At 34.8% G+C, this 20,319-nt stretch overlaps 1 protein-coding gene across 4 annotated transcripts in view; it reads left to right on the top strand.

Moving 5' to 3' along the window:
• Window positions 1–20,319, top strand: part of DZIP1L (DAZ interacting zinc finger protein 1 like) — a 64,439-nt gene that overhangs the window by 8,234 nt on the left and 35,886 nt on the right. The window contains exons 1-3 of one of the 4 annotated variants that reach the window (XM_074214849.1): window positions 421–4,662; window positions 10,307–10,870; window positions 14,164–14,248. In XM_074214849.1, the coding sequence (XP_074070950.1) occupies window positions 10,355–10,870; window positions 14,164–14,248 (601 nt within the window). In that variant the 5' untranslated portion in view covers window positions 421–4,662; window positions 10,307–10,354. Of the gene's footprint in view, window positions 1–420; window positions 4,663–4,688; window positions 5,950–10,306; window positions 10,871–14,163; window positions 14,249–20,319 lie in introns of those variants that run through there. The other 3 variants (XM_074214847.1, XM_074214848.1, XM_074214850.1) reach the window with 3 other exon arrangements.

Raw genomic sequence — 20,319 nt, 5'->3', positions numbered from 1 at the left:
TTGTTTAGCAACTGTTTTTTCATTAAATTAAAAAAATTAAAACAACAACCAAAACAAATCATCACAAATAAACCACAAAAACCAATAATAAAAAATATAAGCATCAAAACAAATCATCAAATAAAAAACATGGAAAGTTAGGAATAAGTAAATAAAACAATGTATTGTGTAATACATTTTAGTAAAATACTACCAAAAAATAATCAAAAGAGGAAAAAAATGCTTGCTGCCGATTCAGTAATTGCTATGATAATAACTGGTATTTATATAGCTTTTTATCTTATTATCACAACTACCTGGGAAAGTCGATGCTATTTTTATCCCCATTTTAATAGGTGTGAAAACTGAGGTAGAAAAAAGTTAAATGATCAATTATAGATGAACTAATAAATTGATCTGTAGTTACAATTGACTTTGTCTTTTCTCTTTTCAAAAAAAATTATAATCAATTGTTTTCTAATTAGTTGTTTTGTTGATTTTTGTCAATCCTACATAAGGGCAGATTTTGACATAATTTAGAGAAGGAACTTTCTATGAATTAGAATAATACAGTAATGGAATGGGCTGCCCATGAAGCAAGCTACATGTCACCTCAAGAGTTCAAGCAGAGAATGGATGAGCACCTGTGGGTGATTATATAGAAGGAAGTTTCGTGCTGAATGAGTGGTTGAACTAGATGAACCCATGTCCAATGCTTTGCAGAGCTATGTGGATGTGAGATATTAGCAAGGTTGTGTTGGTTAATGTTTAATAACTAGCTCTCCAGGGGACAAAATGTACCCATGTCACCTTTTAAAATTTTATCTACATCATTACTATTTTTCCTATCTCTTTCTTAATTCTAGACAATCAAAAAAATAATAAAGCAAGCTCTGATTTGAAACATTTACCCTCTGTGTAGTGAAGACTCACACTGAAAATTTGACAATCATCTCACTAGTCATTAGAGCTAGCTCTAACACACTCCAGGATATTGATATCATTATTCTGTGTGGTTCCTTACAACTTTAAGATTCTATGACTTCAGTTTTTTTGACATAAAGATATTAATGGGACTCAAGGGGAAATTTTCTGTATTGCTCTAGTTTCTGTTATTAATTAGTGACTAATAGAATAAATTGGAGACTTTCAGAGAACTCACAGCACTTACTGAGTATTTCATATATCCTCTATAATATGCCTTTGTTGTAAGGTGGCATAATTTTAGTGATAGTGGACATTACAGCAGAATTGGGACCAAAATCCAGGCCTCAGCTTTTTTAGGTCAATGCCATTTCCTCTGAATCCCACTTTAGACCCAGGAGAATAAATTAATGAGATGTGAGTCTAGTTCTCATGAAAATTATGTTCCCAAAAGACAAGATAAACTGAGAAAAAAGAAAATCCAATCCAGGGAAGAAACACTCCAGTAAAATTTATGATAGTTTTTTTAAGTTTATGAATTCTTGCCATCTTTGGTTACACAAGTTGCCTATACCTTTGTAATTAAAGTGAAAACAATAAGGAAATGAATCTATTACAGCAAATCTTCAACTTCCAAATAGAATGTATTTCAAAAGTTGCTTGGTAATTTGATTATTTGGAACTCACAAGCCATTTATCCACAATGTAGAAAGATAGTACCAAGAATGATATTACAGGTACAATTGGGGCTAACAAGGTTTTTGTGATATAGCAAAGGGCTAGTATAACATTCTCTCTATGAGAAAATGCATGTTACAGTAGAGAAGGAAATCTAGGCATAATCCTCCCCATTTCACCTCCTTTGTCATTTGAAAAAATATAGTATTGGGGCAGCTAGGTGGCACAGTGGATAGAGAACTAGTCCTGGAGTCAGGAGTACCTGAGTTCAAATATGGCTTCAGATACTTGATAATTACATAGCTGTGTGGCCTTGGGCAAGCCACTTAACCCCATTGCCTTGCAAAAACCTTAAAAAAAATAAAAAATATAGTATTAATTAGAAAATATTATATTGTAAGGAGTGGCTAGGTAGCACATAGAGAGAGTGCCAAGACTGGAGTCCAAATGTAGTTTAGAGTTCAAAGTGCCCCAGGCACTTAGCAGCTGTGTGATCCTGGGCGAGTCACCTTACTCTGTTTACTTCAGTTTTCTCATCTATAAAATGAACTGAAGAAGGAAATGGCAAACTACTCCATTTTCTTTGTGAAGAAAACTCCAAATGAGGTCACAAAAAGTCAAACATGACTGCTATGGGTGAACAACAACAAATCACATTGTAAACAAATTCATTGCTCTATCAGTTTAAGGCATAATCACATAATCACAATCAATAAACACAATCAATCACATAAGAGTTAAATAGAGTATTAGGAGTACAAAACACAATATTTCTTTTTTTTTATTTTCCCAATTATATGCAAAGGTAATTTTCAACATTCATCCATTTGCAAGTTCCCAGAGAACAATCTGGTAAAAAGTTGTACATGTGAAACTGGAAAACAAAGTATTTCAAAGGAATTTATTAAAGACATGTCACATAGATTCAAAAGATTTTCCCAGACTTAGAAGATTGAGAGGCAGCAACAAAATCACATAGGAAAGTAAAAGAAGATTAGATAATCAGAAGGCTCTAAAGAGACTAATAAAGGTAGATGATATTAATAGTATTGAGGGCATGGTAGAAATTCTCGTTTTTTGAAAGCATTCTACAAAATGAAATGTTCTAGGAAGAGCATCAGAAGTTACCAGTTATAGCAAAATCTATTTGGGAACAAAAGATTATTCATATCTCTTTAGGAGCTGGGACCATAACTGATTGGTCTATGCATTTCTCATAGCATCTAGTACAATTCATTACACATAATGGGTGATAAAAAATGTCTATTGAATGAATATTAAATGAGCCTGGAAAACTTAAAGGGGAATAGGTATTTTAAGTCAGGGAAGGCAAATTCTTAATAGGCAGGTTTTTTAGTGTGTAGTCTTTGCACTTTAAAAGCCTTTGAAGTGAGAATATCTTCATGTCCTACTCTTTGAAATACTTTAGTTTTTGCCTTTAGCTCCATTATTTAATGCTTTGTAGATATGAAATATATGCCTTGGTACTACTGGAAGTCAGACATTCTACTAGAGACTATTTAAGCAACTAAGGAGCCCAGTGAATATAATAACGGACTTAAGAGTGTGGAAGATTTAAATTACAATTCTACCTCAGATACTTACTAGCTATATATGATCCTGGTCAAATAATTTAATCTCTTTCAGGCTCAATTTCCTTATCTATAAATGGGGGTAATAATAGCTTTTAAGTCCTAGGGTTATTGTGAGAATCAAATGAGATATATGAAAACTGTAAACTATTATAATTGAACCCCCTCCTCAATCACCTTGTGTAGAGCAAATCCCTTGTGCACTCATGCAAGAGGATCAGTACCTTTCTGGCATCTACAGTCTTGGTTATGTCCACATTGTAGGGATTCTTGGAAAATTGACTTTTCTCTGTTTCACTTTCTTTTATGTCATACGGTGGTTATACTGACTTGTCTGGAGCAGTGGACAACATCTTGCAACACTTGACTTTTTCACTTTCAACCCCAGTATGGCATCCTTTATACTCATCACCATGCAACATACCAAACATTGTGTGTCAGATAATACTTATATCAAGTTTATAAATTGTTATTTCCTAATTGAAGAAATTTCATTGAAATTTCAGGAAATTTTATTGAAACATTGACTTATAAAACAGAGATATTGAAGATTTAATTTAGAAAGGGTCACATTAAAAGTTAACAAGATAGGGATTAAACCTGTGATTTTAAGTTTCATGTACAAAGATCAGCAATAGCCTAGGATACTGAGAGCTTTGGTTGACTTGCTCAGTATCACACAACCATTATGTGTCAGAGGCAGAACTTTACCATAGATCTTCTTGGTTTTGAAGCCATTTTGGTATCTACTATACCAGACCACTTTTTAGACATTTGGTCAGTTTTTACAACAGTCTTATTTTTCTTTTCATAGGATTTATACTCATACATATATATGTACATGCATAAGCATACATTTTTACATATACATGTATAAATTTATACATGTATATTTCTGTGTATATACATATCCACAAACATATTTAGAGTCCTAGTTAAATATGAGGTATTTCCTTTCTGGGTTGACTATTTGGTAGTACTTTCTTTGTCCATGGCAAGTCAATGAACACCTAAATTATATTTCAAATGCAAGATGAATTGTTCCACTTGATCATAAGGTAATATGAGCATACTAATGCAGAAAAGTTTTCTTCATGAAAATGAGATCTGTCAATATGGATAGGCATATAGCAAAACTTGATTAATTTGGACTGTCAATTAAGGATAATTAATTTTGGGTTGGGGAATTTTTATACAAAAGAAGGTCAAACTATATTTTAAAATTTTCATAGAATTTCAGGTTTTCCTAAAAAATAAAGCAGATAAAAGAGTTTCAGAAAAACCCTCTTAATGTAACTACTCTTATGTTATTTCTCTGCTTTTGGATTGTGGATAAGAAAACCTGGTGATGATAAAGCACTTGAAACCCGAAGACTTCTCTATTCCTTGGTGGCTTGGTTTCTAGGTAACCTGCAGCAGTTAGTTGGCTTTGTCTTCTGTCAGTTCTTGCAAGAAAAGCAGCAAGAAGGCAAGATGTGGTGAAATAGAGGTGAGTTTTGTGATGATAGGCTACTACTTAATGAGGATTCCTAGATCTCATGTTTTCTGGGTAACTATTTCTGTTCAAAAGGTGTTCTGTTGTCTCTTAATGTTCTTGAATAACGGTGCTGCATCCTCAGGGTATCTCTGAACTAGGAAACAAGTTTATTTTTTTTAGTGATGTTTATTTCTTGAAATGGTAGCCAGATGTCTTGGTTGAAGAGAGATATCCAAGATTTATGCTACCTGTTCTTCAAACGACAGTGAGAAAACAATCTTGCTGAAAAATAACCAGAAGAATGTCAATTCACCAAGTGTCTAGGCAGTTCTGTCCTTTACCTGCAGTTATATTCACAATGTTTCTGACAGCATGGTACTCTGTCCAAGATGCTGACGAAGCTTACTGTTGCTGGTATAGTAATACTATATTAATTCGAACCTATTATAGAATTTCTCCTGAAGTTAGGTCTGGATGTTATCTAGGTCTAGATGAAATCTAGAGTATCCTAAAAAGTATTAGGATACTCTAGATTACACAAATGACATTTAACCTGCCTAAACCAACAATCTAAAAAATGTTAGCAAAATACTTTTTGAAACTGTATTTTTCTTGAGCTTTCTTTATCATGAGTATACATTTCTAACCTGTTTGAAATAACTACCTTTTTCCTGAGGGGGGGGTTTATACTCATACATATATATGTATATTTACATGTACACACATAAGCATACACATTTATAAATTTATACATACATATTTCTGTGTATATACATATACACAAACATATTTATATGTTATCTTTTTTGAGAATGTGTCTAGCAGAGCCCTATGACAGATGAGAAAACTGAGTCCCAGAGTTTGCTGTGCATTTTAGGATATTCTGTCCAGGGGTGGCTAGGTGGCGCAGTGGATAGAGCACTGGCCATGGAATCAGGAAACCTGAGTTCAAATTTGACCTCAGACACTTAATAATTACCTAGCTGTGTGGCCTTGGGCAAGCCACTTAACCCCCCATTGCCTTGAAAAAACCTAACCCCCCCCCCCCAACAAAACAAAGGATATTCTGTCCAGTAATCACTTGAATGTGGTGGTCACTGGCAAAATCCAATGAGCAAAATATGAATAATTAATGACATAACTTTGGTTCTCTACAATAGGCAGGATGCAGGTGTCCTGTTACATATGGGAGCTGCTGAATACTTAGTAACAGTTCTGTTGCTCTGCAGCCTGTTTTGTTGTTGTGTTCGTCTTTCTGAAGCTCAACTGATAGGAGACTGCAGCTTTGTTTTAAGCATGGTAGGTAGCTTTGGAGCCACAGTGATTTTTAAAAAATCACTAGTAGGAACATGAGAGAACTTATTTTTCAATAGGTCATGGTAACTTTATTTTTTCTCTTGAGATGAAATGGGATGAGTGGGGGGGGAGGGGGAATTGTCTCTATCCTGGGGGGGAGTAGTAACTAGGTTTCATTGATGGCCATCTTCATGGAACGAGTGAGAAATGCTTTAGTATAGCTGGACAGAATTTGAATTGGTGGAAAAGAGAATGAATAATATAGGCATTATATTCTTGGAAAGTAGTGAACAGATCACTCTGGATGGAGCAGAAGGGTTAGTATGGGTGAATATGGAAGATAAAGATGTAGGACCTGGCCAGGGCCAGATTGTATAGGGCCTTTAATATTAGAATTTGTACTTTAGACTTTTTCTTGTAGACAATAGGAAACTGTTTTGAGCAGAGAGGCAGCATGATCAGAGCAATATTTTGAGAACAATTCATCTCATGGAAATGTTCAAATTGGATTGGATGAGGAAAGGACACAATTATAATAAGCAAATGGACTGGGTTACGGTAGTAACAGCAGTAATAAAGAGGAAGGTACAACTTTGAGAGTCACTTAAGGTAAAAATTGTCACACTTTTTTGACTGGGTTTGAGAGGATGAGGAAGACATGGATTTAAAGAAAAGTTTGATGTTTTGAATTTGGGTGACTGGGATAGTGATGTTATTGATAGAAATAAGGAAGATGAGGTGGAGAATTAATTTTGGGAAGAAATGATGAGTTAATTTTTTAAAATTTCTAGTTTGAAGTAATAATGAGATAGTTACATACCTAATTGTTTAGATGGATTTGGAAGGAAGATCAAGACTGGAGATTTGGAAGTCACTTAATATAGAAAAGATAATTGATCCTATGAAAACAACTGGGTTCTCTAAGAGAAAGGCCAGATCTATATAGGAGAACAGAGATTCATTGTAATTCTAATGTGTGGGTAGCATTAGAATAATATTGATAAGGAAGGCAATTCAACCAACACCATTCATTTACTCCTTCCAATACATTCTTCACACTCCAGCCAAAATGATAGTCTTAAAGCCAGGACTCATCTCTAAAAGTTCCAATGGTTCTCTATTACCTCTATTACCTATATTATAAAAAGATATTATTTGTTTGGCATTTAAAGATCTCTACAATTTGAATTTAGTCTACCCTTTGAAGTTTATTACATGTTATCCTCTTTCATACTTTTGAGAATTCAGTCAAACTAAGACACTCACTTCCTATCCACACACATAGTATTCTTCTGATTCTAGGGAAGAGCCCATTTGCTAGTTGTTTTGCTTTAAATATGACTTGTCATTTATGAATAGTTCTAGTTTCACAGATGAGGATTGTAACAAAAAGGAAATTAGACATACAAATGAATCATATAAACAGAAAAACTATGATTACCTCACAGCCAAAGACAGAGCCTTAGAGAGTGCCAGTAGTAGTGAGACAATGAAGAATTATAGAAGAAGAAAAATCATCAGACAGGAAGGGAAGCGACGAGGTTAACGTAGGATTATGGTATCTTGTAGGATGGAGAGAAAAAACCTAAATGAAAATAAAGCCAGGGTAATTCCAAAATAGCTAAATGATCAATTTTAAGGAATTGTCATTGAAGGATCGATCGATCAAGGAGGAAGGTCTGTCCTTAGTCTCATGTATTTAAGCCTTTTCAAATTAAGGATTTAAAAGAAGGTATAGATGATATGTTAACTAAATTTGTCACTATCATGAATCTGAGGAGGATAGCTATCAGGCCCTAAACAAGTTAGAATAATGGGTCAAGTTTAAGAAGATGATATTAAATAGAGGCTCATGTAAAAATCTTACATTTGAGTAAAAAAAAATTAATTAACTGCTTAATTGTAGAATCCTGAAGGTGGGGCTAGACACCAACTGGTGGTGCATGTGAAAAGGCTTGGTAAGGTTAGACTGAAACACAATGAGTCAACAGTGTGACCTGGCAACCAAAAGAGGTAATAGGAACTTAAACTGAATTAAAAGAAGCAAAATGTCCAGATTGAGAGAGGTGACAGTCCTGTTGTGGTCCTTTGACCCGATCAGATCAAGGTTAGAGGATTAGGTTCAATTGCAGGTGAGACATTTTAGGAAATCCATTGACACACTAAAGCATGTCCCTGTGGAGAATCATCATCATAAATGGTAGGAAAATTGGAACTTTTTCCTTATGAGGATCAGTTGATTAATCTGGGTACATTTGGCCTAGAGAAGAGAAGACTTGGTTGGGCAATGATAATCGTCTTATAGCTATCTTAAAGAATGTCTTATGGAAGATGTTTTTCTGATTTGTCTCACAACTGAGTCTATCTAGAACAATGGGTAAAAATTGCAGAGAGGAAATTTTTTCTCAATAAAAGAAAATTCTCAATAAATAAAGATACCACAAAGTGGAATGAATTGCCTCAAGAAATAGTGAATTTTCTAGCACTGGAGGTCTTCAATCAGAGACTGGATAACCATTTGGGCATAGTTTAGAAGGGATACTTGTTCAGGATGCCCTCTGGAGTTCCATTCAAAATACTAATTCTATTCTATAAAAAATATACAAACATTCTTAGGAGAATAGATTCTAAGACTACCCCTGCCCCCATATTTATTTATAATAAAGGTTTATTTGTCCTTGAGGACAGGAACTGTGTTTTTCCTCTTTTTTTATATCCAGTGTGTAGCCTGGCACATCCTTAATAATGTCTATTGATTGAATATTATAATGTTTTAATGTGGTTTTCTAGAATAGATTGTTTAAAATCATGAAGTTTTTAATCTCAGATTTGGAAACATCTGAAACTGTAGACATCTGGTATGGGACTCTGCTCCTTCAGCTGGTTATGTCTACTGATAGGTTAATTGCCCTTAATTGGTTTGTTAATCTTATCAAAGGCCAGCATTAACATTTGCCTATGACTCTGCTGAGTGCCTAGTGGCTTCCCCAGCAACTTTCTGACAGATTTTCTGTATAATAAAACAAAAAACTTCTGCTGTTAAACTTTATTGTGACTTTAACCTTCAAATTAACATGAAGCCAACATGAAAAATCATCTTATTCTGTTACTTTCCCAACACATGGCAATGTCATCCTATTGGGAATTATTTGTCACAAATCTGTCTTAATCTTTTATATCTCACTAAGAATTCAGCACTTATAAATCACAACTCAGCTTTACCTAATTTATGCTCCCAATTTAAAGTTTTGAGTCTTTTGATCTAACATAAAGGTATCACTACAAATTGATGATTTCTCTCTATCTTTCAGTCTGTGTCTGTGTCTTGTCTGTCTGTCTCTGCCTCTCTCTCTCTCTCTCTCTCTCTGTATCTGTCTCTGACTCTGTATCTGTCAGTGTGTCTCTCTCTGTCTCTCTCTGTCTTTCTCTCAGCCTCTGTCCCTATGTCTCTGTCTATCTGTGTTTTTGCTTCTCTCAAATCTCTTTGAAGTATAGATCTAATAGTGTTATTGCTGTGTCAAAGGGTATAGACAGTGACTTTTGGGTTGCTCAAATTTTAAAAAAAGTAATGATTTAATGAACACTGCAAAGTAGAACAGAGAGAATTGCATGTTTAAACTGCAACTCTGTTGTGAATGACTTGCTTTTTTTAAAAAAGTATATAATAAATTTAATATATCATTTTCAAAGTTGTTTTTCTTTTCTGTTTCTTTCTCCTCTCTACTGTGCATTTACCTAAGTGATGCTTTGAATTTCTGCTTCAATTTCCTCATCTACAAAATAATCTGGAGAGGAAAATGACAAACCACTCTAGTATCTCAGCCAAGAAAACTCCAAATGGTGTCACAAAGAGAGACATGACTGAAAAATGATTGAACAAAAAATTCACGTGTATATGTTTGTTTACTTTTTGTTAGTTCTCTCTCTATATTGTGTTTTATCAGAGAACTTTGTTGTAGTTTATGCAAACCTTTTTCAATTTTGCATGACTAAAATTATCCTTTTTATTTCTTTTGTTCCTTTCTTTTTTCTCATCTTATTCTCTTAAATTAAAAAAATTTTTAATCTTTTAAACCTCTCTCTTTTTTTTTTTTTGGATTCTGCAAGGTAATGGAGTTAAGTGATTTGCCCAAGGTCACAAACTTGGGTAATTATTAAGTGTTTGAGGCTGGATTTAAACTCAGGTCCTCCTGACTCCAGGGCCTGTGCTGTATCTACTGCTGCCTCTTAAATCTCTACTTAGCTACAATTTTTACATTAATCATGATTCACATTTTGATCTCATTCTAATTTGTTACTATTTCTCTTATAAAGAATGCTTTGTAATACTTGTAACTTCATCATCTTAATTTTCTTTCAGCTCTTCTACCTGTTTCAGTTACCCTTATTAAGAAATCACCAATTCCTTATGCCAAGCCTATCAACATCCATGGACCATCTTGCCAAAGAAGGTGGCTTTAGAAGAATGTTTCCAGGTATCTATGAGACCTCGGCTTTCAAATTCCAACCAAGGAGAGAGAGTGTGGACTGGAGACGTTTAAGTGCTATCGATGTGGACCGGGTAGCTCAGGAGCTGGATGTGACCACCTTACAGGACCACATCACAGGAGTCACTTACTGCAATCTGGACTCAGAGAGATGTGCCTATTGTCAGCAGCCTGTGGACCCAGTGCTCCTCAAAGTTCTCAAGATGGCTCAACTCATCATTGAATATTTATTACATTCTCAGGACTACCTGAGTGCCAATATAGTCTCTTTAGAGGAGAAACTCCAGTCTACCCTGGAGCAGCAAGAACAGACTGAAAAAAAACTGGGCAAACAGACAGAGGAACTGAAGGGAGTAAAGGAGGAGAGCAGGAGGAGAAAGAAGATGCTCAGCATGCAGCAATTACTGATACAGGCTGGGGCCAGCAACTATCACAAAGTAAGGAGTCAGAAATGGGATGTGAAAAGGAAAAATAAGTCAATTCTATGTTTCTAAAGACCTTCATCTGGGATGCTTAGTTATTTATTTTATGAATGATAACTTGAATATTTTGTGTGTGGAGATAAGCTTAACATTTATGGGTAGGAGAGTAGGACAAGACTTCAAAACAATCTACTCAATCTACTCAAACCCCTTCATTTTACACATGACGAAACTGAGGCCCAGGCTGGCTAAGTGATTTATTTAATACTATATAGGTAATAAATATTAAAGGTGAAATTAAGTTGATATTTCTGATTTCAAAGCCAGTGAATGATATTTTTCACTATATCATGCTGAATTCTTAAAGGCGATGCCAGTAGAATGTAAGGTAGTTTCTCTCAAATTGGAAGAGTGTCTACTATGACTGAGACCTGAGAACCAGTCCAGTTATGTATGGACAGACTCATCACCAGTTGACAATGACATTTAGGTCCACAGCAACCTAGAAGAAAGTTTAAGAATCCTCTTGATACTCAAAGAACCTTCTAGATTTTGTATCCATTTAGATTTCTGGCAGAAATCAAGGTGTAATAAAGAACAAAACCAGGGCTTTAATAGAGAAAAAATTCAGGCATTACACCAGATCATTAGAAAATGAATGATAATTAATACAACAAAGGAATGATTGGAGTATGTTGTGTGTTTATTTCCAGGGATGAAAGAATTCCTCAAGGAAATTCTAGATTAGGGGTTAGATGCCTTTTGCAAGAAAGGTGCCAAGTTTTTAAACCTATTTTGTAATTGAAAAAAAGGGAAAAGGGTGAGGAATTGGGATAAATAATCTGGAATAGGAAAGGAAGGATCCCTTTCTCAAAAATGTCTTGATTTCCAATTTTAGCACTAAGAGATTAATTTATATTACTGTGTTTTAATCTCCTGGGAAGGTTAAGGATTCAATTCAAGCCATCATGTGAATTTTTTCAATAAAATAATATAATTGGTATATTTAATGAGTTAAATTACTTACCCCCTTACTAATAGCTGAGATTAGGAACACTGAGACAGGGGAGGTAGAGGAAAGAATAATTTGGACCTAGAGAGAGCAGTCGTGAGGGGGAAAGGGAAACTTTGATTAATCTGAGGGCAGCCTTACATGAAAGAAATCAAGCTGAAATATAGGAGTGCAGAAAGAGGGGTGAAGGGAGAATAACAAATGTAAAGGGTCTGTGTTTTAGTTATGTCAATCTGCTATCCCACTAAAAATCATTTTGCTTTGACATACGGATTACTGCTTTTGGTGAACAATTTACTTGGTCAGATGATTTCTGTCACAATTTAACAAGAAGGTATAACAATATACAATGAATGACAAGAACCTTGAATTAAACACACATTTACACAGAGATACTTACACAAAAACATACAACAATTTTGTATAGTTTTATATTTGGAGAAAACTATCAAGAGTTTAAATAAACTTTTACTAATCTTTGACATGAGTACTACATTCTTTTCATCATTTCTATAGGGAAGATGAGGTGGAATATAAATGTTCTCTCAGTCCTTTTTGGGGCATCAGGCTTTTGACTTTTAGACAACTAATAGCATCTAGTTATCCACCAAAAGATTTAAGATTAATAGTTTAAAGTTAGACCTACATAGTTCTCTTTTCTTAAAAAATGTAGCTTTTTTCTGAATTAGTCTTTAATTTAAAATGATATATAATATGTGTGTGTGTGTGTTTTTTAAAGGGGTTGTCACAATTTTAAGAATATTCATTGAAAAGATAGGATAATTTGCCCGTGTCTGTGTGTGTGTGTGTGTGTGTGTGTGTTTAAGTTTGGAGAAATGATTTTCAGGCTTGGTTTATCATCTCCACTTAGCTCAAGAAAATCAATACATTTAGAACTAGAAAAAGACTTCACAGGTCATTTTGTTCAAAAACCTCATTTTCTACATGGGGATGAGAAGTTAAGATCACATGATCAATAAATAACCGAACATACATTTGAATCAAGGTTTATCTGACTCCAAAACCAGTATAATTCTTTCATGTCATGCTGGAACCCAACACATTATTAGATGATGCAAAGAAGGAGACTTTGTCTTAACTGTTTATATGAAGTAAAAGAAAAATACATAGTCCTTTTCCATCCTAAATGAGAGAAGTGGTAATTTAAATTCCAATAAGGAAATTCTTTTTTTTTTTTTTTTTTTAGGTTTTTGCAAGGCAAATGGGGTTAAGTGGCTTGCCCAAGGCCACACAGCTAGGTAATTATTAAGTGTCTGAGACTGGATTTGAACCCAGGTACTCCTGACTCCAAGGCCGGTGCTTTATCCACTATGCCACCTAGCCACCCCTAATAAGGAAATTCTTAAATAGACCAATTTTAATTCACTTACATAGAGAAAATTTTAATTTAATTTTAATTAACTTATTGTGAAGAATTTCTTCATCAGGAAGTTCTCTTTATTCAATGAATTCACAGGTCTACTCTCTATCCAAAACTATACTTATATTACTATATATGTACATATTATACATGCATATATAATTATATCTACACATGTATAATTATATATAAAGTCAATAATCATTTATTAAGTACAGTGCTAGATATACAAATATGAAAAAAGAATGCCCTGCCCTCAAGAAAGTTACAAACAATAGGGCGAAGATAACACAAAAAAACTGGAAAGCAAAGGGTAGGAGAGGGTAGCAAGGTGGAAAAGTCGGAAGTCCCAGTCAGGGGAGAAGATGTTTGTCTGAGATCCTTCCTTAAGGAAGATTTTAGAATTTCATAACTCTACCCTCAAACAGAGGAACAGAGGATGGTGATGAGGTAGACTGATGGTATTTTCAAGAATAAAAAGGAATACATATGTTACTTTTATATGCATACATATTCTTGTAAATATGCATACAATCATAGGTACTTCCAGAAACTGCTATTTAAAAAAAAAAGATCTGTGCTTCATCTTCTTTATACCCTTTATCAGCATTGGAAATATAAAGGATTTTTTTTTTGTGAAAGTCCTAGACTCCATGAGAGTAGAAATATCACTGGACATATACCTAGAAGAAGTGAGACCACTTACTGTGACTTTTAGAAAGTCTCTTGGTTCAGATTACTCGACTGTAAAACAGGGATAAAAATAGGATGTTTAATCCTATCTCATAAAGTAGTTATGAGAATAAAAAAATAAATGTGCATAAAGTATACTGACTAGAAAATGTTGTGCAAATATTAGTCATTATTTTTATCAACTATTTTAATCTATTTCTTATTTTTTTTCCCCATATGAAGTGCCATTTCTGTGACAAGGCTTTCTTAAACAACTCTTATCTTCAAGCCCATATCCAGCGAAGACATGTTGAGACCAAGCAATCTGGTGAGCAACATTTACTGACCCTTTCAAAGCTTAGGACTTAGGGTCAGGAAGGTGGGAACAATACTTGCTTTCAAGGAGTTTACAATCAAAGTTATGCAATATGCACATAGTAAGATAGTTTAAAGACAATACTAAAATTAATTTTTATAATTCTTTAAAGGATTACAAGATGCTTTTCTCTATGAGCTAGGTAGTGCTATTATAATATATATAGTAATAAATATGGGGATGAAGTTCAGAGAAATTAAATGATCTGTCATGGCTAGGAGATACATTTGATGTAGTGGAAAGAACACTAGATTTAGAGTTAGAGATTCTAAATTCAAGTCCTAACTCCACTGCTCATAAACTTAGTAGACTTACAAACTATTGACCTTTGATGGGTCTCTTAGCCTTTGTTTATCTTCTGTAAAGTAGAATATTATTCGTCTTTCATACCAAGGTTGTTGTGAGGAAAACAATTATATAAATGTGAGCTGCTAAATGACGGCATCAGGATTTACTCCTGAGAGTGACCTGATTCTAAGTCCAAATAAGTATGAATATATTTAGTACTATCTAAGCATCTGAATATTGAGGGAATAGAATTAAGTGAACAATGTTGATGATGATGATGATGATGATGTTGGTATTTCTTGAAGAAGATGATGATAAAAGGAGAGGTGATGCCATGACAAGTACATGAACTGAATTTGAGTGAGAGAGTGCTGTGTTAGGTCACCAGCCTCACTTTCTCCTCCAAAGCCCTCTGAGTCCAGTGGCTAGATATGAATCAGGACAACTGTTGCTGGCCCTGGATGTGAGGCAATTAGAGTTAAGTGATTTGTCCAAGGTCACATAGCTGGTCAGTGTCAAGTGTCAAATCTGAGGCTGGATTTGAACTCTTATCTTCCAGGCTCCAAGGTCAGTGCTCTATCTACTGTGCCACCTAGCTGCCCTAAGTGAACAATGTAAATAGGGTGGAAAACTGAGCTCCTTTGAGCACCTTGGTAAATTTTTTTTCTTTTTCTTTTTTATGTTCTTTTCTTTTTTTAATTACTTGCAAAGATAGTTTTCAACATTCATCTCTTTGTAAGCTTTTGAGTTCTACATTTTTCTACCACCATCTCTTTTCTCCCCCTCCCCATGGTAGCAAGTAATCCGATGTAGGTTTCATATATTTCATGTTTAACACATTTCCATATTAGTCACGTTGCAAAAGAAGTATTAGAACTAAAGGAAGAACATGAGAAAGAAAAAAAACAGGAAAGTTTTAAAAAGTGAAAATAGTATACTTTGCTCTACATTCAGACTCCATAGTTTTATCGCTGGATATGGATGATATTTTCCTTCATAAGTCTTTTAGGATTGTCCTTGATCAATGTACTGCTGAGAAGAGCTGATTCCATTATAGTTGATCATCTTACAGTGTTGCCATTGATGTTTGCAATGTCCTCTTTTGAGCTTCTTTGATTATAGACAAATAACATTACCCAGTTAGCAGTTTTGTGGGATTTTGGGGCTACCTGCTGCCCCATGTCAGTTTATAGGAAAGATAGAGACAGAATAATTTGTATTTTGTCCTAAGGAAATGAGGAATCACTGAAGTTTCTTAAGAAGAAGAGTGAGGTGGTCAGATCTGTAACTTAGAAATATCAATTTGGAAGCTATGTGGAGGATAGATTAGAGAAGGAAGAAAATGGATGCAGGAGGACCAATTAGAAGGTTATTGAAATAATCTAGACAAGAGAGCCTGGACTGAAGTGGTTGTATCATGAGCAGAGAGCAGGAAATGGATGTAAGAAACTATGAGGAGGTACAAGTACAACCTATTCAATATAAGATATGGTAATTTATATTTGTACACAGAGGCAGCTGATGGTTCAATATATATAGAATGCTGGGTCTGGAGTCAAAAAGACCTGGGTTCAAATCTAGTCTTCTACAGTTACTGACTGTATGGTCCTGGGCAAGTCATTTAGCCTCTCCTTGCCTCAGTTTCTTCAACTGTAAAATGGGGTTAATAATAGTATATCCTTTGTAGGGTTGTTGTGAGTATCAAAGGAGAAGATACCAGTAAAGTGCTTACTTAGCAAAGTGCCTGCCACAGTACAGGGACTATATCATTGCTTATTCACTTCCCTTTCTTTCTCTTCCCAATGGTAAGACAGAGTGAAGAGATGAGGTTGTCCCTGAGGTTGCAAGCTGATGTGATTAGAAGGATGACTTTGAAAGAATTAGGGAAGTCAGAGGAAAGTGTGCTGTGTTTTGGATTTGTTGATTTCAAGATCCCTGTAGTCATCCAGGGGGATTTGACCAAAAGATAACTGTGTTGTGGGGTGATGATCCTGTAAAGAAAACTGAAGATGATGACTCTGATAAGTAAGTACGGAATGGCACATCAGATTGTCACATGAAAACCCAGGGAAGAGATAGTACTCAGAAAAGAGAGAGTGTTCATCTGTGACATATGTTGTAGAGAGGTCAGGAAGAATGAAGACTAAGAAAAGGCCACTGGATTTAGCAATCAAAACATAATTGATGATCTTGGAGAAACTTTTAACAATTTATTTATTTATTTTTTCCTTTCTTTTCCTTTTCCTTTTCTTAATATACATTAAGATACTTATCAACATTTTTTTTGTAAATTATTATTTATTTTTCCAAATATATTTAAGAAAAATTTCAATAGTCATTTCCCCCAACCTAAGATTGCAAGTTATCTATTATAGGTTATACATGTACAGTTGTTTTTACATATATTTCTATATTAGTCCTGCTGTGAAAGAAGAATTAGAACATAAAAGGAAAAGTAAGAAAAAAAACAAATTTAAAAAAGGTGAAAATAGTATCTTTAATCTGCATTCAGACTCCTTAGTTCTCTCTCGATGTGGATGGCATTTGCTATCACAAATCTCTTAGAATTGTCTTTGATCACTGTATTGTTGAGAAGAACTAATTCCATCATAGGTGATCATCACACAATGTTGCTCTTACTGTGTGCAATGTTCCCCTGGTTCTGCTCACTTCACTCAGCCTCAGTTCATGTAAATCTTTCCAGCTTTTCTGAAATCTGCCCATTCATCATTTCTTACATAATGATTAATATTCCATTGCATTTACATATCACAACTTGTTCAGCCATTCCCTAATTGATGGGAATCCCCCCAAATTCCAGTTTTTTGCCTCAACAAAATGAATTGTTAGGAGTATTTTTGTGGATTCCCCTTCCCCCTTTTTATAATCTCTTTAGAATACAGATCTAGTAGTCGTATTGTTAGATCAAAGGGTATGCACAGTGTAATAACCCTTTGGGCATAATTCCAAATTGCTCTCCAGAATGGTTGGATCAGTTCACAATTTCACCAACAACACATTAGTGTCCTAGATTTCCCACATCTTTTCCAAAATTTATCATTTCCCTTTTCTACATTTTAGCTAATCTGAAAGATGTGAGGTGATACTTCAGAATTATTTTAATTTCCATTTCCCTTAGAGAGATGTTTAGCAATAAATAGATCATCTATGTATTTAGAGCAAGTTTGGTGAAGGGGTGGACACAAGCACGAATTTGATAAATGAATGAGCAATAAGAAAATAGAAGTAATGAATGAAGGTAGTTTCCTTTTCATTTACTCATGTAGGCATATGGTTATATAAGGGAGGAGAGAGATGAGGAATACTTGTTTTAGGGAATGATAGAGTAAATCAAATATATCTTTTTTTTTTTTTTTTTTTTAGATTTTTCAAGGCAATGGGGTTAAGTGGCTTGCCCAAGGCTACACAGCTAGGTAATTATTAAGTGTCTGAGGTTGGATTTGAACCCAGGTACTCCCGACTTTAAGGCCGGTGCTCTATTCACTGCGCCACCTAGCCGGCCCTCAAATATATCTTTTTAAAGAATGATGGAGATCTGATGTGTTTGAAATGAACAGAGAAGGAGTCATCCAGTAAGGAGAGGTTTAAACTTATGGCAAGAGGACTTGATTGAAAGGAAAAGTTCCTGAAAAACACCCCCCCCCCAACTATCCACAGTAATATTTAGTTTCATCCTGAACATTGAAGGAACTAGCTAGTTTAGGAATTTTATTTTCTTTTTTAGCTATAAAAATACCCTTCCTGGTTTAGAATAATAATAATACCAAAGAATGTCAGAGTTGAAAATATTCCTATGACTTATCTAGTCTAGACCCTTATTTTATAGGGTAGGAAAATATCTCCCTTTCCATTTCTGTTTTTTTTTTTTTTTTTTTGGTTTTTGCAAGACAATGGGATTAATTGACTTGCCCAAGGTCACACAGCTAAACAAGTATTAAGTGTCTGAGGCTGGAATTGGACTCAGGTACTCCTGACTCCAGAGCTGGTGCTCTATCCATTGCTGTCTGGCTATCCTTCCATTTCCTTTTTTAAAAAAACTCCCATGAATATGGAAGATTTGAAGTCACATTCTTATTTATTCTTCACAAGAGCATATAATAATAGTTTACATTTTTATTTTTATTTTACAAAGTGCTTTCCATACCATAATCCTGTGATTCTTGACAGATAAGGAAATTGAGGTTAAGAGGAGTAAAATTAGTGACTTTTTGTCATACAGCTAGTAAGTCTCAAAGTCAAGACTTGAACTCATGACTTTGGACTATTTTCTATTACACTATACATACTCTTCATTTGGCATGTCTTTTCTGCTATAATAATAGACATCTTATCTTTGACTCATAATGAGGTCCACTTGGTACTAATTTTTTTCTTTTGCAAGGCAAATGGGGTTAAGTGGCTTGCCCAAGGCCACACAGCTAGGTAATTATTAAGTGTCTGAGACCAGATTTGAACCTGGCTACTCCTGACTCTAAGGCCGGTGCTTTATCCACCATGCCACCTAGCCGCCCCTAAAAGTGGTTTTTTTTTGTTTTTGTTTTTTTTAGATTTTTCAAGGCAATGAGGTTAAGTGGCTTGCCCAAGGCTACACAGCTAGGTAATTATTAAGTGTCTGAGGTCGGATTTGAACCCAGGTACTCCTGACTCCAAGGCTGGTGCTCTATCCACTGCACCACCTAGCTGCCCCTGAGGTCCACTTGGTATTTTATTCTAAGACTTTGAAGAGATCTGTAAGTTCATCTGCTTCAATTCACTCATTTTCTAAGTGAAGAAACTGGGAAAGTTACATGATGGCCTTGGTCACTCAACTAGGTTAAAGGGCATTGTAGAAGCAGTCAGAAGCAGTCAGAAGACCAAGTCCAGTGGACAGAGCACTGGATTTGGAATCAGTAAGACTCATCTTTTTGAGTTTAAATCCGACCTCAGACACTTCCTAGTTATGTGTCCCATGACAAGTCAGATAATCCTGTTTGCCTCAGTTTCCTCATTTGTAAAATAAGCTGAAGAAGATAATGACAAATTATTATGGCATTTCTGCCAAGAAGACCCCAAATGGGGTCACGCTGGGTCAGACACAATTAAACAGTAACCAGTATTGACCAAGTCATTTACCTGTTTGAATCTGGTTTCATGATTGCATAGAATAACTGGGTTTCTCCTACCTTGTTTTATAGGATTGTGAAATAATTACATGAAGCAATATATGAAAAATATTTGTAAATCTTAAAAACACTATAAGAACTATTATTTTTTAACATTTTTTTAAAATTTATTTTTATTAAAGATATTATTTGAGTTTTACAATTTCCCCCCAATCTTACTCCCTGCCCCACAGAAAGCAATCTGTCAGTCTTTACTTTGTTTTCATGTTGTACATTGATCCAAATTGAGTGTGATGAGAGAGAAATCATATCCTTAAGGAAGAGACAAGAAGTCTAAGAGGTAATAAGATAAGACAATAAGATATCTGTTTTTTTTTCTAAATTAAAGGGAATAGTCCTTGAACTTTGTTCAAACTCCATGGCTCTTTATCTGGATACAGATGGCACTTTCCTTTGCAGACAGCACAAAATTGTTCCCGATTGTTGCATTGATGGAATGAGCGAGTCCTTCAAGGTTGATCATCACTCCCATGTTGCTGTTAGGGTGTACAGTGTTTTTCTGGTTCTACTCATCTCACTCAGCATCAAGAACTATTATTTTTTTAAAGTATT

This window comes from Macrotis lagotis, chromosome 1, assembly GCF_037893015.1.
Source record: "Macrotis lagotis isolate mMagLag1 chromosome 1, bilby.v1.9.chrom.fasta, whole genome shotgun sequence".
Taxonomy (NCBI): domain Eukaryota; kingdom Metazoa; phylum Chordata; class Mammalia; order Peramelemorphia; family Peramelidae; genus Macrotis; species Macrotis lagotis.
The sequence above is the reverse complement of the archived record's forward strand: the minus strand, read 5'-3'. Positions and strand labels throughout refer to the sequence as shown.